The sequence below is a fragment of the Podarcis muralis genome, chromosome 15 (genome assembly GCF_964188315.1).
Source record: "Podarcis muralis chromosome 15, rPodMur119.hap1.1, whole genome shotgun sequence".
NCBI lineage: Eukaryota > Metazoa > Chordata > Lepidosauria > Squamata > Lacertidae > Podarcis > Podarcis muralis.
This window is the reverse complement of record NC_135669.1, coordinates 36,870,022-36,891,202: the sequence shown is the minus strand read 5'-3', so window position 1 is coordinate 36,891,202 and position 21,181 is coordinate 36,870,022. Positions and strand designations below refer to the sequence as shown.

Below are 21,181 nucleotides of genomic sequence, written 5' to 3'. Positions count from 1 at the left end.
AGATTGAATGATAAATAATTGAAGGCCAGCCAGGAATCCTCTTTTTGGAATCATTTCATTAAATATTTTTTCAATGAAACACTATGCTGTATCACTAATATATTTAGTGAAATTGGACAAAAGGCAATACATTTTAGAAAAGTGGGACATTGAAGTTCAGACATATTAATCATATAAATTATCTATCAAACATACATTCTTCAAAAACACTTTATCCCTCTACAAAACATTAGACAATTTAAGATACAAAACTCTAGGTCAAGATAACAAGTTGAGTATTTTTAATCCAAACCATTACAATTTTAGTGTACTTTGTGGTAGTTTCATTATAATAAAAGGAGCAGGTTTCCTCATGTTTAGCCATGTTTATTATTTCAGAGTACTTTGAGTGGCCGAATTCCTGTTCAGTGCATTGACTTTATACCTACCCTATTTCACCACAAAAATGCACAAACATTTTATTCAGAATTGCTGACACCCGTATTTTGGTATACCATTCATTCTCTTAGCTCATGGTATTTCCATTCTCTGTCAATATTCAGCATATTTTTTAATAAAGATTATAAAATAAGAAAGTATCCTAAAATAGAGTTTGGGTGCACTTCAGTTAAGTTACATTCTGCCTTATCTTCAGAGTGTTTCCCCTAGCGCTTCTGTGTGGTTTCCCAGCCCAACCACTGACCAGACCTTTTTAGAGCAGTAGTTTTGCTGAAGCATATGCCTTCCAACCATACTCTATGTATCTTGCATCACATGGGGCTTTGTGCTTCACAGCCCATCTCTTGGCCAGTAAAAGTAGTTTCTGACCTGGAGAACTAGGTGACCTCACAGGTTCTTTCACTTCTGTGTTTCTGCAGTATTTAGTTTTTTTTCTGAATGCATGGTGCCTTTTAAACCAAGGGCACTTGAGGAGCAGGAAATGGATCCAGACAGCAGCCACAAAGTGAATCACCTAAAATATATGGCATTAGAACTTATGTGTAACTCTTTATTCCTGGATTCAAGACATAGTTGCCTGTTACAATAGGTTTCTGTTGGAGAAAGCAGGCAGGTCTGCTTGACCTGGGGTATAGGTGTAGCTGGCGGTGTGTGGTTCTAGTGAACCATGCATAGCAAACCACAAGAAAGTTCTGAGTTCATGTGCATTGATGGTAGCATATGAACAATAACACTTAGGCTAAATTAGAACGAATACAATCCAATTACTTAAACAAGCCACTTAACCTCAATTTCTTTCACCATCTGTGTCTTGGGCATATCCGCAGAAGATATAAGAAAATTAAATATAATGCTTGGAGACTATAAAGTGACTTGTAAATCTGTAGAGGAGCAGCTGCCTCATTCAAGAGAATGTATCGCTTCAACAGAGGATGTTAACTTGCACAAGTAATTCTGATAAATGTGAAGCTCAAATGGAACAGTCCCAGCTCACAAACAAGCTCTGTGTCCTTTAAAAAGAAAAAGAAAAACTTCAGTTCACTGAAATTCTGGTAGAATTGGGTATAGAGGGCTATGATTTTGTGCATGCAGGGCCATAAATAATACAGCTAAGGAATTATAAGTTTATTAGAGCTTTTGAAGAAAAATAGGGCAGGAAACCTCTCTGTAGATGAAGGCTTTGTTTTCTTAGGCTACCATAATTGAACGGATCAATCATTGTGTATGTAAATACAATGGAGGGGCAATGAATGGGAGCAGAAGGTCAATTTTGCAGTTCCTGAGATATGAGGCCTGCTACCTGAGTGGTAAATTCCATTTTTTGCACACACTTGTTAAATAATTCCCTGAAAGGACAACTGGGCAAAAAGCCCTGCCTAAGACCCTGCCTGTCGGAGAAGGCAGTACCAGACTAAGTGGACTAGTGGCTTGACATAGGAACATAGGAAGTTGCCTTGTACTTAGTCAGACCCATTCGTCCTTCTCGGAGTTTTAAGATGAGATGCCAGGGATTAAACCTGGGACTTTCAACATGCAAAGCAGATTCTGTACCTCTCCCTGTTACTTACACAATGCAGCTTCATATAAGACATGCTTGATTTTATAGCAGTTTGAATATGTGATATAAATCAATAGTCATCCTCTGCATCCCTGCAGAGCATTCATTCTCACTTGGCTTTTTTTGCCTTTTTTGGCTTGGGGTGGGGATAAACTGTGGCAGGTGTAAGATGTCTTGCCCAAGGAGCTTCCCCTACAGCTTTCATGAAACATTTAATACAGTTTGCCAGCTTCTGTAAAGCTATTGTAGCACCTAACCTTTTCTATTAATGTTCTCCCATAAATAGATAAGGCAAAGGCTTGATTGCTTCATCATATTTCAGGCAGAGTATGTTTTAGTCCTTGGTTGGCATACAGCATATTCCTCCCACATACCAATAACAATTAATCATCTTCCATTAATAGGAAAACTCTTATATAATCTCCTCCCCCCTGCCTTTCTTTGCTCCTAATGGTTTTTTCCCAGCACCTGCACACTCTAGACCTCTTGTAATAAGCTTTGCTTTTTATATTTGCATAGGAAAGCAGATGATTTCTTTAAAAAAAGAAAAAGCACCATGCTAAGGAAATGATAGTGTAGGAAGTGCTGGAGAACAAACAGCTTCAAAGCCCAGAATTTTAGGCAATGTTCTTTTTTAAAAAGAAAATGGCAAGGCTTTTAGATTTGCATAAAGAGGTCAGGGCTATTTTTGTCTGTGAAAATTACTTTTAATTTTGGAGCTGTTTCCCCCACTCCCCCCTTGTGCTCTCATTCTAATTTTAAGATCAGGCACCCTCAGGCTGAAATCTCTCAGCATCCTTGATCCAATGCATAGTGACTCAGAAGAGCATAGCTTCTACTAGTCTTTTTGTTGGACAGTAGATACTGTTAGGATGAGCCACTGGAAAGTAAGGGTGAGAACGGAGGGCCAATGTCCAAAATGCTTCCGCACCATAATCTCCAACGGGTAGTCCCTGATCTCCTGTAGTTCATATGGCCCTAATAGATGTTGGCAATATTTAGCGAAACATCTTTCATTGTGCAGAAGAGTCTTCTGTTTCTAGGGAGGTCACTGAAATAATGACTTGGGTGTGTGAGAGAGAGTTTGAAGGTTCAGCAGAAGGAATAAAGTAGCCAAGTGGCTCTGGCAAGAGCAGATCAAAATGCAAGAACCAAACATGAAGCTAGAACAGGGAGCTGCAAACTCTGCCCTGGGGGCTACATTCTCTTTCCGCCATATGCACACAAGTCTCCACAAATAATTTTGCTAGGAGCAAGCGGCTCTGGCCCCCCAGCAAACAGGTTGTGTGGCTTTCTGCAGATCCCTGTTCCCAAAAACATTGGCAAAGTTGAAGAGAAGGTAGTAAGTAGCAGGAGTCTTTACACTGCTTGGAAAAGAGGCGCCTGCTGTTCCTTTTACACTTGTGATATCACACCATGCCTCTCTCCCAAGCCCATTATCTGCCAGAGGATGGTGGGGTGCGCCCTGTGTTGGTGACTACAACTAATGGCTGTCTAGTAAGCCAGCCACTGCCTTCCTCTCCTCATATACCTCTCTCTCAAACCATGGGCTTACGTTGTACCTTAAATTGTGATGGGCTTTAACTAATAAGTTGATGTGTGTCCATCTTGGTTGAAAATCAGTTTGTCAACGTAATAAATACTAGTGTCTTTATACAAAAAGAGGGCAGCATTACTTGCTTGCTCTGTGAACAGAATTTAATATACATTAAGAAAGAAGCAAAAGTAACTTGACCCATAATGCGTGTTTTCACCCAAAACATGGTTCTGAGAATAGCAACAGTAGCTTTGGAGAGGTACAGTGGTACCTTCGCTCTCAAATGGCTTGGCTCCCAAACGCCGCAAACCTGGAAGTAACTGTTCCAGTTTACGAACGTTTTTCGGAAGCCTAACGTCCGACGCAGCTTCCGCTTCAGTGCAGGAAGCTCCTGCAGCCAATCGGAAGCCGTGCCTTGGTTTTTGAACAGTTTCGGAGTCAAACAGACTCCCAGAACGGATTAAGTTCGAGAACCAAGGCACCACTGTACAGTACTTCATTTCCTGAGCTCAAGCATGGGTATGTAAAAGGGGGGGGGGAGTAACCCAAACCCATTCTGAAGAAACTTATGACTAAGATAGGAAACTTAAAATTAAAATAAATGAAAACCTGGGTTTTGTGGTCTAAAAATGCCACATAGCATAATCCTTGTTCTTATGTTTCTTAGGGAGATTCTAAGTAAGAATGTCTGTGTTCATTGGATGCTATGTGTGTGTACGCTTGAGTGCGCATGTGCATGCATGGAGAGACTATGCTGACAATGAAGAGTAGTATTGTGAATGGTTGGAGGAATGTCCTCCAAATGAACAATAATAATACTTAGCAGGTGGGTGGGTGGGTGGGTGGGTAGGTAGGTAGTAGATAGATAACTTGTGTGAAGCCCTTAGAACATTATTTCAATGACCTTTTAACACCCCTGTAGGTTTGGCTCAGGTTATCTTCCCACTGAAGATGCGTGTCTGAGGGTGGGGAAGAAAGAGACTGTAAAAAGTTCACTCAGCAAGTTGATGAGTTTACATACCTTTAAATATATAGAATTTACCAATTATGTACAGCATTACTGCACAATATCAGTGACCAAAATGAGGATATATATGAATACTTACATAGATTCTAAGCTTCAGGAATCCTTACTGAACAAAAATGGGGGGAGGAGATGCTGGAGACCTGACAGGTTTCTGGAATGCAGGAATCAACTGACCTTGGATTTTCAGCTAGCAGGGCCGCCACTCAAAAAAACAAAAACAACAAACAAAAACACCTAACTGGCTTCTCCACTCCATCTAACTCGTTATAGAAATAAGGTCATTTTTGTTATAATGATTTCAGTTTTGTTCAACAGCCAACCTCAATTTCCCAATTTCTCACTTTTGTGTTAATTCCAGTTTACCCTCACAATTCTAAGAGAACTGCAGTGATTAAATCTTAGAAATGCTGTCCTCTTTATCTCCTTTTATGCACACATTTCCATAACCTAGAAAACCTAGAAACTTGCTTCATTGAATGAAACAAAATACTGAGGGGTTTTGAACCCACATTCTGCTCCAGATAATAGGCCTATTTTAACAATAACTTTAAAAGATACAAGATGAGCTTTTCTGAGCTCTTTTCCTTTTCTTTTTTCAGTTTTAGCAGGGTCGTCTCCTGCATTTCTTCCCCTGCCTGCCTTCATTTAAGAAAGTTAAAATCGAGTCTTCTAGCAGCTCTGCGAAAAAGCAAATGCATATTATTACTATGAGAAAATGAAGGTGGGATTGGCTTGATGAGTTTTTGAAATGAGACATTTGCTTTTATCCCGCAGAGCTCTTCTTATATACCTGTGTGGATTCTAGCAAAGGGATGTGGAACCTGTAGCCCTCCAGATGTTGCTAGAGTCTAGCTCCCATCAGCCCCAGACAGCATATACATGGATGATGGGAGTTGTAGTATATCTGGATGGCCGCAAGTTAGCCACCCCTGCTCTAGGTGTCTGTAGGTGTTCTGTTCGTATGTGAAACTTTCCTGTGAGCACAGAGAGACAAAACTGGCATGCTAAGCTCTCCTCCCGCCTTGCCCTCACTTGTGAAAGGGCAAGGTCTGAGCCCCTACTACCCGTGCAAAGTTTCCCGCATGAATTACAATCTGCATGATTGGGGATCTGAGTTGCTTGAGAACCCTACATGGATGTTTTCTGCTGCAGACCTCTCCCCTCCACATTTTGAATGGGGACTGGGGACAGGAGCTTAGCACATTGTCCCATTTCTGTCCCCCTGTGCTCAGATTTGGGCTTCACTCAAGTAGCACAATTGCATTGGGTTTTTATGTTAAAGGTGAATTGCGTGTATCAGATGAGGCTCAGCCTGTTTTCTCTTTCTTTTCACAGCCATCCCTTCCTGTCCTGTATACATTATCCAGCCAAGCTACACATGAAGCCGTTCATCTCCTTTGTAGGATGTTGGTCTTTGATCCAGTGAGTTGGTGCTTCGTGTTCTGCATTTTGAAAGGGTGGGGAATGGATGGAAACCAAAAAATATATTTGTGTGTGCACAGAGAGTTAAGGTCGCTTGGCTCCATAGCAATCTTGACACCATGTCCACATTCACTGATGCAGCCTGGTCACGTGGACAAGGTGCTTGTGACGATGCGGCCAGCCATGTGTTCTCTCAGCCCTTGCCCCTCTTGGATGATTAAAGCTTGCCCGAGGAGGTTTGCCCGGATGGCTCCAGGGCATGATCAGCACATCCTTGTGCGAAGGCGTGAGCCCAGCCATCTTGAAAGAGGCACACAAACAACTGCAAAAGGCCCACCCTGTACCCATTGGTTTGTGACAACTACTGTTTGGTCACAAGTATCCCCATTTGAGGGAAGGTGAAGGGGGAAACTGCTCCAATATCATTGAAAGGAGAGTAGGAGACACTGGGCTTAAACAGAGCACATCCATGAGTCCCGGTCCTCACTCTATGAAAAACCGTTTCAACGAAGCTGTTTGGACATAGTTCCCCATTTCATACTGGAACACAGGTGCATGTCAAATTTGCAGATTTCCATAGCCGCTTGTGAATCTTCATGGGTCTCCATTTCGTCGTCTTCATTCTGCAAGCAAACACTGCTTTTAAAACAGTTCTGTTGCCTGAGCTCATCTGAGCTCCTTTCAACTCATCTACCCGGCTGTGGATTTTCTATCTTTACAACCGGCCACCCTCAGAAGGGAAGTGGGATTCTATCATGCAAAGGTGTTTGGTGACTCATCCTGGGCTCCCTTCTTCAGCTTAAGTGTTGGTGGCAGAACACTTGATTGGCATCATGTGGGCGCTTGCCTTTCTGTAGCAAGTGGTTTCCCCCCCTTCCCTTTTGCCACTTGTGTGGGGGGGCTCTGTGCCTTCCTCTTTGGTCTCAAGCCCTTTGTTCTTGGCTTCAACTTTTCACTTTCCATGAAGCATCCTTGACTTTCCTTCATTTTAGCAATACTGAGAGGCAGCCTGTGGCTAGAGGACTCTTGAGGGTGGCTGTGGAATGCTGACAGCAGATGAGTTACTCCTTCCTCCAAAAAGCCCTATCTCTTTGCTCAGACCTTCCTGGAAGGAAGAGCATATTTGGCATGCCTGGGGGTTTTTTTTCCTGTGGTGAGAGGTATGGCAGAGGCTCCTTAAAGAGGAATTCTGTCACTGTTTTGGTTTACAACGCTCCAGAGTTAACAGGCCCTTAGGAAGCAGACCTCCCCTCCCTCAAAACCAAGCAGTATGGGAAGCTCGGGGGCAAGAAGGCATACCAAACTCATCAGAGGCTTGCCTTGATTTTAATTTAATACTTTTACAATGGTTTTGCAACAACAACATTTAGCACAAAGCAGCTCACAATATGAAAATAATAGCATTAAAAAGTAGCAATTCTTAAAATTGCTATAATTGTACCAAAAAGACAATAGCATATAAGGCAAAACAACAACAACCACATTCATTGAAACAGTTGATGCAGTTCAATACAAACTTACAATCACAATACAGTGGTACCTCGGGTTAAGAACTTCATTCGTTCTGGAGGTCTGTTCTTAACCTGAAACTGTTCTTAACCTGAAGTACCACTTTAGCTAATGGGGCCTCCCTCCACCACCGCACCATGATTTCTGTTCTCATCCTGAAGCAAAGTTCTTAAGCCGAGGTACTATTTTTGGATTAGCAGTGTCTGTAACCTGAAGCGTCTGTAACCTGAGGTACCACTGCATCAGAAATGGCTGCTGAGCTCCAACCCCCTGCTAGCTGGCCTACTCTCTTTGGGAAGGGGCTTCTTTGCCCAGAGCAGCAGCTGCAGCACCGCAGTCCCAGGCAGCAAGATCTTTCGTAGCCTCGACCTCTTTTTCAGCCTCAGAGAAATCAATCCTTTCTCTGTTGTTTTCTGAGGGGTGGGGCAACAGGCTCCACAGAAGATCCAGATTGCCTAGGATGTCTTTTTCCCATATGGGATATTAAAGGCAATACTTTTCCACACTCTCTTGGAGGAGTGCACTTGGGGGGGGGTCTCTCCTCTCAGGGGCTGCAGGCAAAAAGCCACAGGACAAGAGTGCTTTAGCTCTTGCACTCAATGCCCCAATGGCTCACACCTCTGGCAAGGCATGAACTTTCAAAGTTTCCAAGAGGTAAGGAGAGTAGACAGGCCCGATGAATTTAAGGCTTTCGGGTGGAACCTCACAGGTACAGACTCCCAGAAAATGCCTTCTTTCTCTATAAAACGGATGTCTATGTCTCCCCATCTCTCTCGCTCTCTCTTTCTCTCCCCACCTAATATGTTTTACATATTAATCCAACCTATCTATAAACAGCTAGCGCTCTTAATATGATGCCCTTTGGGTCCAGCAAGTCAATTTAGTCTTGGAGGCTGTTTGCAACAAAGTAATTTAATAGTATCAAAACTACTGTTCCAGAAGGCATTTCTGGTGGGGTGGGGTGGGGTGAAGAAGAGTATTTGGTTTAACTTATGAGCCACCTGTCGCCATGTGGGGAAAAGTTCAATTATTCGCAGCACTGGCTATTTCAAGCAAACACTGCCTCCTAGTGGTTTTTGTAGTAGTACACAGAGGTTAGAAAAAATGATTAGTTTTATATTTGCATGTTGTGAATACGTGTGAGCAAATAAAAATCCCCCCTTAAAATAATTAATTGTGTTTTTCTCTCCCTCCCCTCATATTCCAGTCCAAAAGAATATCCGCTAAGGATGCCTTAGCTCATCCATATCTTGACGAAGGGCGTTTGCGATATCATACCTGTATGTGTAAATGTTGTTTTTCCACCTCTACTGGAAGAGTTTACACCAGTGATTTTGAACCCATCACGAATCCCAAATTCGATGATACTTTTGAAAAGAACCTCAGTTCTGTTCGGCAGGTTAAAGGTCAGTATTTTAGGTTAGGAATGTCTCATTCCTCTTGGTTATTGTTGACTGCTTTGTTGCTATGTCAGATTGATAAAGCTGCGCACAGAGCTAGGTATGTATAATATTTGTGTATAAAGCAGAGCATACGTAATATGTGTACACATTGTGCCTGGAGAGCATAATGTGGAGAGCATCCTTTACTACAGCTATATGTATGAGAGGTGCCCCTCTTTTATCTGTGAGTTCTGAAATACATGCAAAATGGGAATGTTTCAACATTTTGCAGATTTCTGCCCCACAAGATGTTGCTGCTGTTTTTCCTAGGCATGTTCAGAGCAAAGAGGTTTTTTAAAATTACTGTAGAGATTTCCTTACTTAATTGACCATGGCTCATGCTGTTAATCAACTTAAGTTTCCTTTAAGCAGGTGACCACTCTAATTACACTTTGTGTGATTGTTCAGTAGTAAAAAGAAAGAAAGAACACAGTAGAACTCCTGAATATTTTGAGAAAAACCAAACTGAGACAGGAGGCGAGGAGCTTTGGGCTCCTGCAGTACATCCTGATCTGATGAATGTTTGTGTTTCTCAAGTGGTGTTGCTCGACTTTCTTGCTTCCCTGTACAACCCTAATGTACTATGCAGTTCTTATCAGCTTGTGTGAAGTCGGGTTTGCTTCCTTTCATCCCTGATCACTTCTTGTTTTTCAGAAATAATCCATCAGTTCATTTTGGAACAGCAGAAAGGAAACAGAGTGCCTCTGTGCATCAACCCGCAATCTGCTGCTTTTAAGAGCTTTATTAGGTAACTGTATGTAATCACATCTGATATTCATTCACCTTTTTTTTTTTTTAGTGGTGCAGCAACTTTTAAAATGAAGTCAATCTTTGGAATTAAGAGCTCTGCAACAACTTTAGCCATGCACCTAACGTATTATTTGAGTGCTTTAATGATTACCATGATTACATTTTGTCCAGCAAAAGCTGCTGCCATGCAAAACCCCACAGAACAGGAACAGAGAGCACTTGGCGAGTTGTTCCCTTGGGGTTTTTACATGGCGTTACAATCTTCTTTGACTTGATCAGGTGTGCTAGAAGCATTCCATAAAGCGGTAATCAGCCACTCATCCAGGAGAAGGAATTGGTGTTAAGCAGAGAAGGGGATAGGAAGCCAGTGGAAGGAATTAAGTTACACGCCGTGATCAACAAGGGGGTTGAATGCCTCTTGGCCAGGCTTCCTCAACCTCGGCCCTCCAGATGTTTTGAGACTACAATTCCCATCATCCCAGACCACTGGTCCTGCTAGCTAGGGATCATGGGAGTTGTAGGCCAAAAACATCTGGAGGGGCAAGTTTGAGTAAGCCTGCTCTTGACAGGAGAGTTGTGAGGGGAACTGGGATGTGAGGGGAAGGTTGCAAGAGCCAAAATGGGAAATAGGTAAGGCAAGAGCACAGCGTTCAGACAAAGGGACATTTAAAGCACATTTCCCTTCTGAATAATCCTGACAATTATAATTTGCACCTCACCAAATTAAAATTCAGAAGAACCTTCACAAACTACAGTTAAGATGAATCTCTTGGTGGGCATGGATGTGCTTTCAGTGTATGGAATGTATACAGCCTAAGAGGCAGATCCTTCTTTTGCAACATATGGCCTTACTATCTCTCTCTCTGTCTCTGAGCAACCACAGTCACACCTCTCAAATCAGGGGGCAATATTTCTTCTGCAGTCTGTGCATTCTGGCTGCCAAGGCTCTCCTGCCGCCCCGCGCCCTGCCCCACAGACATGTGGCAAGTGCCACTGCCATGCTAGTATGCGGCGTGGCCTTCTCTGTGTTCCTGTGGCCTCTTGCAGGTGAACGCTGATCTTCTGTGTCTTTCTGCCTTCCAGTTCCACGGTCGCTCAGCCGTCCGAGATGCCGCCATCTCCACTGGTCTGGGAGTAAACGTGGAAGATGTACTACTGAAGACATAATGTAGCTTTCCACTGGATTCTGGGATTTGCAATTCTGGACATTTAATCATGCTTGTACTGTAATTTTACTAATGAAGTTTTAAATTAACAACCACTATCCTTGTATGATATATGAATAAGACTTAGAAATGTTAACTAGGCTTTTAAAATTCCTGTCACGGGTGGGGTTGTGCTTTTAGGAGAAGAAAAAAATTATTTTATCCAGAGTTGCACATGTTTTGTTTTTAAAGTATGAATTGTAGCGCAGCTGTAATCTTGCTTGGCTCTGAACAAACAGAGGGTTTGAACCAAATTGGTGGGGAAGTTGCTTTAAAAATAAATAAATGATGGGGCTTTTCTTCTTCTTCTTTTTTTCCAAGTGGATAAGTCATTTTTGATATTGAGCCATTCCTGAAGATTAGGGATTTTTTTCTAAAACAAGAGAATAAAAAGTTTAGGGAGTACAGAAGTTTTTAAAACTGTGACCAATCATGAAACCCACCTGATGACAATAGCCCAGCTTCTGTGGGCAAGTGTCATCTGGCAGTTTAGAAGAACCCTATACATAGCTTCTCACTAGTGGGGGTGATTGTGTGCTGTTTTCCAATCAGATGTTGCGAGTAGAAAGAATGAGTTTGTGACTAGGGAGAGATGAGACTCCTTCCCCCTTTCCTTTTTAACCCCCCTTCCTCTGGTATAAATAAATATATATAAATATATATATATTTAATCTATTTTTATTAGAAGTTTTTTCTGCTCTTTTCTTACATAAACCATCCCTTTCTACCCCACCTCCTGCGTGCATCTGCAAATGTGTGTAAATAATTCCATTTCCGGGGCTAATAATGTCAAAGAGTCTTGCTATCCATTGCTGTGTAAAGAGAGAGAGAGAGAGAGAGTGCAAGAGAGGAAGTAGCTTGCACATTTTTAGGTCTGTGAAACATTGTGGGTTTTTTTTTTTTTTTTAATTCTGCACTGGACAGTCAGCGAAAAAGAAAAGCAAAAAACGCAAAAAAAAGCACATAGGGAATTACGTTAATTGTATTTGTGTCCATAGGCAAAGCTGTGGAAGTCTTGAAATGTCACAGTAGTAAATGACTTTTATTACGTTTTGGCTAACTCCTTTTTTTGTGTGTGTTCTGTTCAAACACTGAATTATTCTGTGCATATGTGTATATATATATATGAACACAAACTGAAGGCCTCTACCTCCTGGAGTATACAACTTGGTTTGTTTACCTCCACATGATTTTTATTTTTATTTTTAAGTTCAGTGTGGAGACTTGAAACTTGAATGTCCCTCCCAACTTTTATATTTAAAAAAGGCAAGAAAAATTGAAGACTGTTTTTCACCTGTACAAAGAAATAATGAATGGATGGTCTTAAATTTTGAACATTGGTCTGGGATATTTAGAGAGAGAGAGAGAGTGAGAGAGAAAGAAAAAGAAACCTTGGTGTTTGTCATGGACAATTAACTGTTAAAGTTATTGTAAGTTATCTGTATTTAGCAGAGTATTTTCAAGAAGAGTGATCTGAGCTGGAACTGAATACTATTAGTTAAGTTATGTTTTTGGAAGTTTTAACTTCAATGAAGTAATTATTTTGCTGTGAAAGAGACAAACGTTGAATTTCTCGAACAAAGATGATGAAATATCTTTGTTTTTTATGTGGCTCCTGAGGAATTAAAAACAACAAGAACAACAACAACAACCAACTGAAGCATTTCAATTCACTTGAATGAATGAGAAAACGTGTTTTAACTTAAATATGAGCCCAAGAAGACACTGGTATGAAAGGTAAAATCTCAGAGGTTGGTCTGTTAAATGTGGCACACTTGCGGGTCACTTTGTACAATGTAGATTTTGAAGTACAGTGGTGGAAACATTAAATGTGACATTTGAAACAAACAAAAGAAGCACCGTGACTAAGTCTTCTGTTCTCCATCTGGCCGAGGCGGGTTGTGGATTCTCTTGCCGACTTCTCCTTTATATTGAATCCACGTTCTTGGATGTGGGTCTTGGGCTGTGTTTGCTACATGGAGTTGTCAAATGAGCAGATCATTCAGAGGCTGCATGCCAGCTGCTGGACTTACATAAGATGTGGACCTCAAGGGCAGGGGTAGAGACTTTCCTTCCTGTGGAGGGCTGCATTCCTCTTGGGGGTAGAGTTTATTTCTTAACGGCCTCCTGGTTAGTCGGGGCTGATCTAGCCATAGAAGCTGAAAGTGGGTGAGGCTACTACTATTCTCCATCCTCACTGCCCATCAGGCTACCATAGGGAGGGCAGATTTCGCTTGTCAGGGAGCTTTTGCTCTTGCTTGCTTCCATCCTATAAGGAAGCTTCCTTAGACAGAGTCAGACCGTTGGCTCATCTACCTCAGTATTGTCTGCTGTGACTGGCAGCAGCAGTGGCAGTCTAGGATTTCATACTGGGAATGCTCTGGGCCTTTCCTGGCAACACCAGGGATTGCACTAAGGACCTTCTGCATACAAAGCAGATGTTCTGCCACTGAGCTGCAGCCCTTCAATGTGCTTTTCATATAAAAGGTAAAGGTACCCCTGCCCATACGGGCCAGTCTTGCCAGACTCTAGGGTTTTGCGCTCATCTCACTCTAGAGGCCGGGAGCCAGCGCTGTCCGCAGACACTTCCGGGTCACGTGGCCAGCGTGACAAGCTGCATCTGGCGAGCCAGCGCAGCACACGGAAACGCCATTTACCTTCCCGCTGGTAAGCGGTCCCTATTTATCTACTTGCACCCGGGGGTGCTTTCGAACTGCTAGGTTGGCAGGCGCTGGGACCGAACGACGGGAGCGCACCCCGCCGCGGGGATTTGAACCGCCGACCTTTCGATCGGCAAGTCCTAGGCGCTGAGGCTTTAACCCACAGCGCCACCCGCGTCCCTTTTCATATAAAAACCTGTACACAATTCCTCTGGCATGTGCATTGCCCCTACAGCACTTTGAAGCACATTCTATGGCACTTTCATTGCCTTGTCTTATTCCTCCCCCCCAATTGAACAGTCAAAACATTTTAATCTCTTAGGGCTGATTTATTCAGAACTGGATTTATTCTAAACTGGCATTTATTTTAAGTGCCCCTCTGGAACCCTTTGGATTTGGAGTGCCAACAGTGGAGCTTGTCCGTTTTGCCTCGCACATCCAAAAACCTCTTCCCATACATCACCATCTCATCCATGCTCCAAGACTCCTCAACTTTGCCCGTCTGGTTGTAAAACTAGAAACATACAAATCATAGGAAGAAGAGGAATGCATCAAAGGATGGTTTGTGTGCCGTTAATAAAGGAACAATTGAGGTTAAACACAGGTCGTTTCGGATTTGTTGCATCGTATTGGCGAAAAACCCATCTGGGGGGTTGTATTTCCCCGCCACACACTTCCAATAAATTGTTAGTATATTTGGGGTTGGTTATTGCTGTCGGCTGAGTAGTTGTATTGTCCATGGTAAGTACGTCCCATAACTTTGCTGTTCCAACCAGTAGTGACAACCAGTAGTGGATTTGGTGGGCCACAAGGCAGGAAGCCCAAGCAGCAGGTAAAGTCAGAACCAATTCTCATTTTGTCCCCACCCTCCGCACTGCTGAGTTTGTCAAAGGTAACTGAGGAGGCGGAGGAGGAAGCTGTGAGGAAAGCCCACACCATGGGCTGTTTTTTAGGAAACAGGCAGATGGAGCCTGGCTGAGTTTAGGTTGGTGGGGCAGTACCCTGTTCGTCCTAATGGACCCATCTTCATGGAATACATCTTGAAAATGGCGTGGGGTTTTGTTTTCCTTTCTTTCGGTGTGCTCCGGGTTCTAACAGCAGGCAAGAGAGTAATACAATCTCTCTCTTAATTGCAGGAATTGACGAACTGTCTGAATGTCAGGTTAGATGAGCTTCATCCAAGTTGCTATGCTATGCTAGCTTCCCATTGCACTGATGGGAACTTAATAGGAAATCACAGTGGTTTTGATGGTACCCAAGTGACTGGTGATGCTTTTAAAACTGGTGTGTACCCTGGGATGCCATTGTGGTATAGAGGTTAGAGATGCCTTTCTCGACCTTGGGTCCCCAGATGTTCTTGAACAACAACTCCCATCATCCCTGACCACTCGGCATGCTGGCTAGCAATGACGGCTGTTGTAGTCCAACAACATCTGGAGACCCAAGGTTGAGAAAGGCTGGGTTAGAGTGTCTTAACTAGGACCTGGAAGACCAGAGCTCAGATCCCTGGGTGACCTTTGGGCAGCTGCTGCCTTTCAGCCTAACCAGGACATCATTAAGCTATTAATCACACCACCACTCTTTAAGTTTTCTTCCACCCTCCCCAGCTCAACAGTTCTGTGCCTCCTGGAGTGCAATGAATTATTATCAAAAATATCCTATTCTTATTTAGCTGCAATGAAGGCTGCAGACACGCAGGGGCCATGCTAATCTTCTCTGTATCGTTCCAGTTTTAGTATATGTGCTACTGAATCAAGAAAATAAGTGCATGTTTAAGGAATCTAATTCGGGAACATAATGAGAAGATCGGAGGTCAGATTAATTGGAAATAGCTTGCAGATATTTAATTGGCTTAGGATTTCATATAAGTTAAGTGATGAATCAATATGTTTAATTTTAAAATTAAAGGATATAAGGATGTTAATGTTTTAGTTAAATTTCAGAAGAACTTTGATTTGGAAAACCGTTAAAAGGAAGTGCATGGAAATTCAACCAAGCGAGGAAGTCACTTAACAATGTTAATAAGTGTAATTTTAATAAGGTTATGATTCATGTTTATTTGTTTTGTTTATAATTTTGTGAAAATCAATAAAAAAATATTTAAAAAAAAGAGAATATCGGAGGTGATGTCAAACTTAATTACAAAACGATGTACAGAATAAGTAACAAACAAGGAATGAATGAGTGTTTATTTTTTATTTTCTCTTTAGTATCTGTAGATTATTTTTGTTATACGGTTTTAAGAGCATTTAAAATGAAAAGAAAAAAGACACGCTATCTCTTTAAAGCACTTTTCTTCCCTCCCCCCAAAAGAATTCTGGGTACTGTAGTTTGCAAAGGGCTGCTAGGCATTGCAACTCTGCGGGAGGCGAACTACAGACTGCGCTTTAAAGGCACAGCATCTTTTCGGGGATTCCCGGCGCAACCGCTTCCCTCCCTGCGCCGGCTTTGCTGCCTTCCGAGCCCTTTCCCGTGGCAGCTGCGCTGAGCTCCGTCTCCTTTTGCAAGAAGCGGCCCGGCCCCTTCGCATTCCGCAGCCCTTTTAAAAATGGGCGGGCGCAAAGTGGGGCTGGAAACACCCCTCCCGCTCTTGGAGAAACCAATGGAGGAGGGAGGAAAGTGGGCCGATCTCGGGTGAGAAGTTGCTGCTGCAGGGAAGCTCATTGCTTTGCACCGAGAGAGAAAGAGGCGATGGCGGCTGGGGCAGCGACGCGCCTCCTGGAATGGATCTTCGCCTTCTATTTCCTCACTCACATCCCCATCACGCTGCTGGTCGATTTGCAATCGCTCCCGGGGGCAGGATTTTACCCCCGCAGCGTAAGTCAACCGAGGACGGGTGGCTCAAGCTGCAATCCCTTCCGTACTTTCTTAAACTTGGGGAATGGAGCTTTTATTACCGTTCCTGCAAGGCGGCGGGTGGGGTGAGGTTTGCTTCTAGGCAGAAAAAGCGAAGGATCGCCCTTGTCTGCTGTGCTGTTTTTAATAATAATAATAATAATAATAATAATAATAATAATAATAATAATATTTATACCCCGCCTATCTGGCTGGGTTTCCCCAGCCACTCTGGGCAGCTTCTAACAAAACACTAAAATACAATAACCTATTAAACATTAAAAGCTTCCCTAAACAGGGCTGCCTTTAGATGTCTTCTAAAAATTTGGTAGTTATTTTCCTCTTTGACATCTGGTGGGAGGGCGTTCCACAGGGCGGGTGCCACTACCGAGAAGGCCCTCTGCCTGGTTCCCTGTAACTTGGCTTCTCGCAGTGAGGGGGAACCACCAGAAGGCCCTCAGCGCTGGATCTCAGTGTCCGGGCTGAACGATGGAGGTGGAGACGCTCCCTCAGATATACTGGACCGAGGCTGTTTAGGGCTTGAAAGGTCAGCACCAACACAGCACCAACACTGTGCTTGGAAACATACTGGGAGCCAGTGTAGGTCTTTCAAGTCCGGTGTTATATGGTCTCGGCGGCCGCTCCCAGTCACCAGTCTGGCTGCCGCATTCTGGATTAGTTGTCGTTTTTCTTTCCAAGGTGCCTTTTAAGAATGCAGCTCCCGTCTTGCAACACAGTCCAAAGGGGCAAGAGCTGTACCTCAAGGGCAGAGCATATGGTCGGCATGCAGAAGGCTTTCCTCTTTCCAGCCTGGAAAGCTCAGTTGGTTAGAGCGTGGAGCTAATAATAATAATTTATTATTTGTACCCTGCCCATCTGGCTGGGTTTCTGCAGCCACTCTGGGCGGCGTCCAACAAAGATTAAAAATACTGTATTTTTCGCCCTATAGGACGCACTTTTCCCCCTCCAAAAATGAAGGGGAATTGTGTGTGCGTCCTATGGGGCAAATGCAGGCTTTCGCTGAAGCCTGGAGAGCAAGAGGGGTCGGTGCGCACCGACCCCTCTCGCTCTCCAGGCTTCAGGAAGCTCTCCGCAAGCCTTGGGAGCCTGGCGCGACTTCCCGCCGGGCTCCCAAGGCTTGCGGACAGCAAGCTCCGGGAGCTATGGCGAGGTTGAACGCAATCTTGCCATCGCTCTCGGACCCGTTCTGGGGGCTGGGGTCGGGGGAAGCTTGGGCTTCCCCCGCCCCCAGCCCCACAAGCTCCGGGAGCGATGGCGAGGTTGCGCAACCTCGCCTTCGCTCCTGGACCCCCAGCCCCGAGGCTAAAAACGAAGCCAGGACAGCTAGCGGGATCCATCCCGCTCGCTGTCATGGCTTCTTTGCTCTTTGGGGCTCAGGGGGGGATTCCCCCCCCCCTTTTATTCCCCCCCCCCAAATAAGTGCGCCCTACGGGCCGGTGCGCCCTATAGGGCGAAAAATACGGTACATTAAAATGTCACACATTAAAAACTCCCCTGAACAGGGCTGCAGGGTTGCAGGTTTGATCCCTATATAGGACCGCTGCATATTCCAGTGTTGCTAGATGATCCGCATTGTCCCTTCCCTCTCTACGATTCTATAATCCAGGGCCTATAAAACCAAGTGGAGTGCTTGCTCTGCGCCTGTAGCTTTTTGCCCTCGGGTCAATGTGCCTGAATTCTTGACTGCAGTCCTTGCCAGTGCTTGCTGAAAGATCCCTGAGATTATGCGGTTAATATCTCGCTGTTAAGAATATTATTGTGGGCGTTCTTCTGCAAGAAACGAAAACACATATGGACTATACATTTAGAGCAGGATCATGCCGCTTTGATAAGCGATGCCTTTCCCCAAAGAATCCTGGGAGTTGTAGTTTGTTAAGGGTGCTGTTAGGGAGACCCCTTATTCCCGCACACCGAGGTACAGTTCCTAGTTTCATGGGAAGAGAGCTTTGACTGTTAAACCACTCTCTAAGAATTGTAGCTCTGTGGGGAGAATCGGGGGGGGGGGGGTCTCCTAACAAATCTCAGCACCCTAAACAAACTGCAACTCCCATGGTTCTTTTGGGAAGCCATACCTGTTCAGAGTGGAATGATGCTGCTTGAAATGCATATTGATATGACATTGAATTGTAATCCCAGATTAAACCACGGTTTCCCAGTCTCCAGTAATGTGGGTAATATCTCCCTATTGCAGATTGGGCAGGTGGCTGATCTGATCCTGGTTTCATCTTCTCTTTTGCAATCCAATATTAGTATTAAGTTCAAATGTAACAGGAAACCGTGGTTTAACAAGCCGTAGACAAGAAAAGAGGGGTCTAATAAACCGCGGCTTGCTAGATCTCTGTGACCTGCGGCTATGTGACTGTTCCCCCCTATTCTTTTTGCTTATATTTATCTTTAAAGAGCCATTTGTACTGATGGCATATTAACAGTGGTCAAAATAAGAGACAGGAGATTTTTATCTTTAGCTGCAGCTAACATTACCTTTCCCCCTCTCTCTCCCTAAGCTGAAAGAATTGACAAGCTGGTACACGGTTTCATTTAAGGACCCCATGATGCAAGACCCCCCCGCCTGGTTCAGGGCCTTCATAGTCTGCGAAGCCTTCCTGCAGTTGCCTTTCTTCCCTATTGCAGCTTATGCCTTCTGGAAAGGTTGGTGCGCCAATTGGGGTGGGCTTCGGGGGAAGCACTTGTGATTAGGAATGTAGGAAGCTTGGTCCATCTAGCCCAGTATTGTCTGGGCTCTTCAAGGTTTCTGGCAGGGGGCATGAGAACAGTGGAACGGTCTCCCTCAGGAAGCTGTGGACTCTCCTTCCTTGGAGGTTTTTAAGCAGGGCTTGAAAGGCCATCTGTCATGGATGCCGTAGTCGAGATTCCAGCATTGCAGGGGGTTGGACTAGATGACCATAGAGGTCCCTTCCAACTCTACAATTCTATGCTTCTATGACTTGATGGGCCTTTGGCCTGATCTCAACAGGGCTCTTCTAAGGTTCTCATGAACATTATGGCCAATAGCTCAGCAGCTTTTGCTAATGTTACCCAACTAGTGTTTTGATCTGCATTTTAACAGATAATTTTATATACAGTGGATGCTCGGGTTGTGAACATGATCTGTGCGGGATGCACATTCGCAACCCGCAGCGGTGCATCTGCGCATGCCCGGGTTGCGATTCTGCGCATGCGCAAAGCGTGATTTAGCGATTCTGCGCATCCGCGACCACCAAAACCCGGAAGTAACCCGTTCCAGTACTTCCGGGTTTCGGCGGGTGCGTAACCTGAACAAATGCAACCTGAAGCGGCTGTAACCCGAGGTACGACTGTATATATATGCCAGGGATGTCCAACAGGTAGATCGTGATCTACTGGTTGATTGCGGGGCATCCCTGGTCGACCCTGGTAGACTGTGTGACCTTGATTGATTCCCCCCCCCAAAAGCTCAAAATTTTGGGTCTTCCCCCCTCAAAAAAGCTGAACAACTTTGGTCAATAGAATGGGTAGATCAATGCCAGTTGTTTTTTTTAGTGGGAGTAGATCGCAGTAACACCAAATAAACCTTCATATAGACATAATAATTGAAGGCTGTCATCATGCAGCCCCCGTGGGAGGACTTCTTGCACCGCATCGCAATTTTGGATTGCATGCAGCTGTGGTGGGGGCAGGGAGCAGAAGAGAAGGCGGGGTTTATACTGGTGGTTTCAAACAACAGCAGAAGTTTGAATAAAGCAGGGGTGGAGGGACACAGAAGAACCGTAAGGCTATGGGGCACTGCTGGAAGGAGCTGTGAGGGGATGGGGGCTTGGGTGAGATGCAAAGGAGGGCGGGGCTGTCTTAAATTGTTTTTAAACGTTATATGTTTATTTGGGTATTTGTGGGTTGGGGGATTGGTTAGGGGCTTGTTGGGCAGTGTCCATTTTTTAGTAGTTTGCATCCATCAGTATTGTTAATTGTTTTAGTTATTTTTATTACGTATTTTGTGACTTTATTTTGTAACTTTGTGTTGTGAACTGCCCTGAGACCTATGGGTATAGGGCAGTATACAAATTTGAATAATAATAATAATGTAGGGAGAGTTGTTGAGCAGGATTAGCATGTGTGTGCATGTGCGATGTGATCTGAAGAATATTTAAATTCTGCTCTTAAAAAAATCCAGGCAACTGCAAATGGATCCGAATCCCGGCCATCATTTACGCAACGCATGTCATGACCACGCTGCTCCCCATCTTCAGCCACGTCCTGTTCAACGATTTCTCGCGGTCCAAGCACCCTGCGCCCCAGACGCTGCACGAACGCTTGACTCTCTGCGCCATTTACAGCCCTTACTTCCTGATTCCCTGCCTCATTCTTCTCACGATGCTCCTCAGCCCCCTCTATAACCAGGTGGATAAAAGGAAAAAGAAATAAGCCGGCGAGGATTCTTCCTAAAATTAGAGGGGGAAGGAGTCAGCCCTTGGATCCAGAAGCTCGCAAACTGGGCCAATAAAATGTTTTGGTTTTTTTTAAAAAAAATTGTTTTGGTGTCCGTGACGTGGATCGATGTATAGCTCAAGGGGAGTGGAGGGACTAGCGGAACGAGGGCCACATTTTCTTCTGGACAAACTTCTGAGGGCCACATGCCAGTGTGCAGTCACAAACACCCCCCCCCCAAACCCTATCCATCCAGTTACAGATAGGTAGCCGTGTTGGTCTGCCATAGTCAAAACCAAAAAATATTCCTTCCAGTAGCACCTTAAAGACCAACTAAGTTAGTTCTTGGTATGAGCTTTCGTGTGCATGCACACTT

At 44.2% G+C, this 21,181-nt stretch overlaps 2 protein-coding genes and 1 non-coding gene across 4 annotated transcripts in view; 2 read left to right on the top strand and 1 right to left on the bottom strand.

Annotated features, from left to right (window-relative positions):
• NLK (nemo like kinase) overlaps positions 1-11,936 on the top strand; it is a 98,473-nt gene extending 86,537 nt beyond the window's left edge. The window contains exons 8-11 of one of the 2 annotated variants that reach the window (XM_028708935.2): positions 5,896-5,982; positions 8,699-8,897; positions 9,588-9,687; positions 10,767-11,936. In XM_028708935.2, the coding sequence (XP_028564768.1) occupies positions 5,896-5,982; positions 8,699-8,897; positions 9,588-9,685 (384 nt within the window). In that variant the 3' untranslated portion in view covers positions 9,686-9,687; positions 10,767-11,936. The remainder of the gene's footprint in view (positions 1-5,895; positions 5,983-8,698; positions 8,898-9,587; positions 9,688-10,766) is intronic. The other variant, XM_028708934.2, reaches the window with a different exon arrangement.
• Positions 11,937-15,197: 3,261 nt separating this feature from the next.
• On the bottom strand, positions 15,198-15,304 carry LOC114586017 (U6 spliceosomal RNA). Its single transcript, XR_003704032.2, has one exon. It is a non-coding gene; the product is annotated as a U6 spliceosomal RNA (small nuclear RNA).
• Positions 15,305-15,971: 667 nt separating this feature from the next.
• Positions 15,972-20,907, top strand: TMEM97 (transmembrane protein 97). Its single transcript, XM_028708628.2, has 3 exons — positions 15,972-16,365; positions 18,909-19,053; positions 20,552-20,907. Exons 1-3 carry the CDS (start codon positions 16,240-16,242, stop codon positions 20,800-20,802), a joined length of 522 nt encoding a protein of 173 aa, XP_028564461.2. The 5' UTR covers positions 15,972-16,239; the 3' UTR covers positions 20,803-20,907.
• The last annotated feature ends 274 nt before the right edge of the window (positions 20,908-21,181 follow it).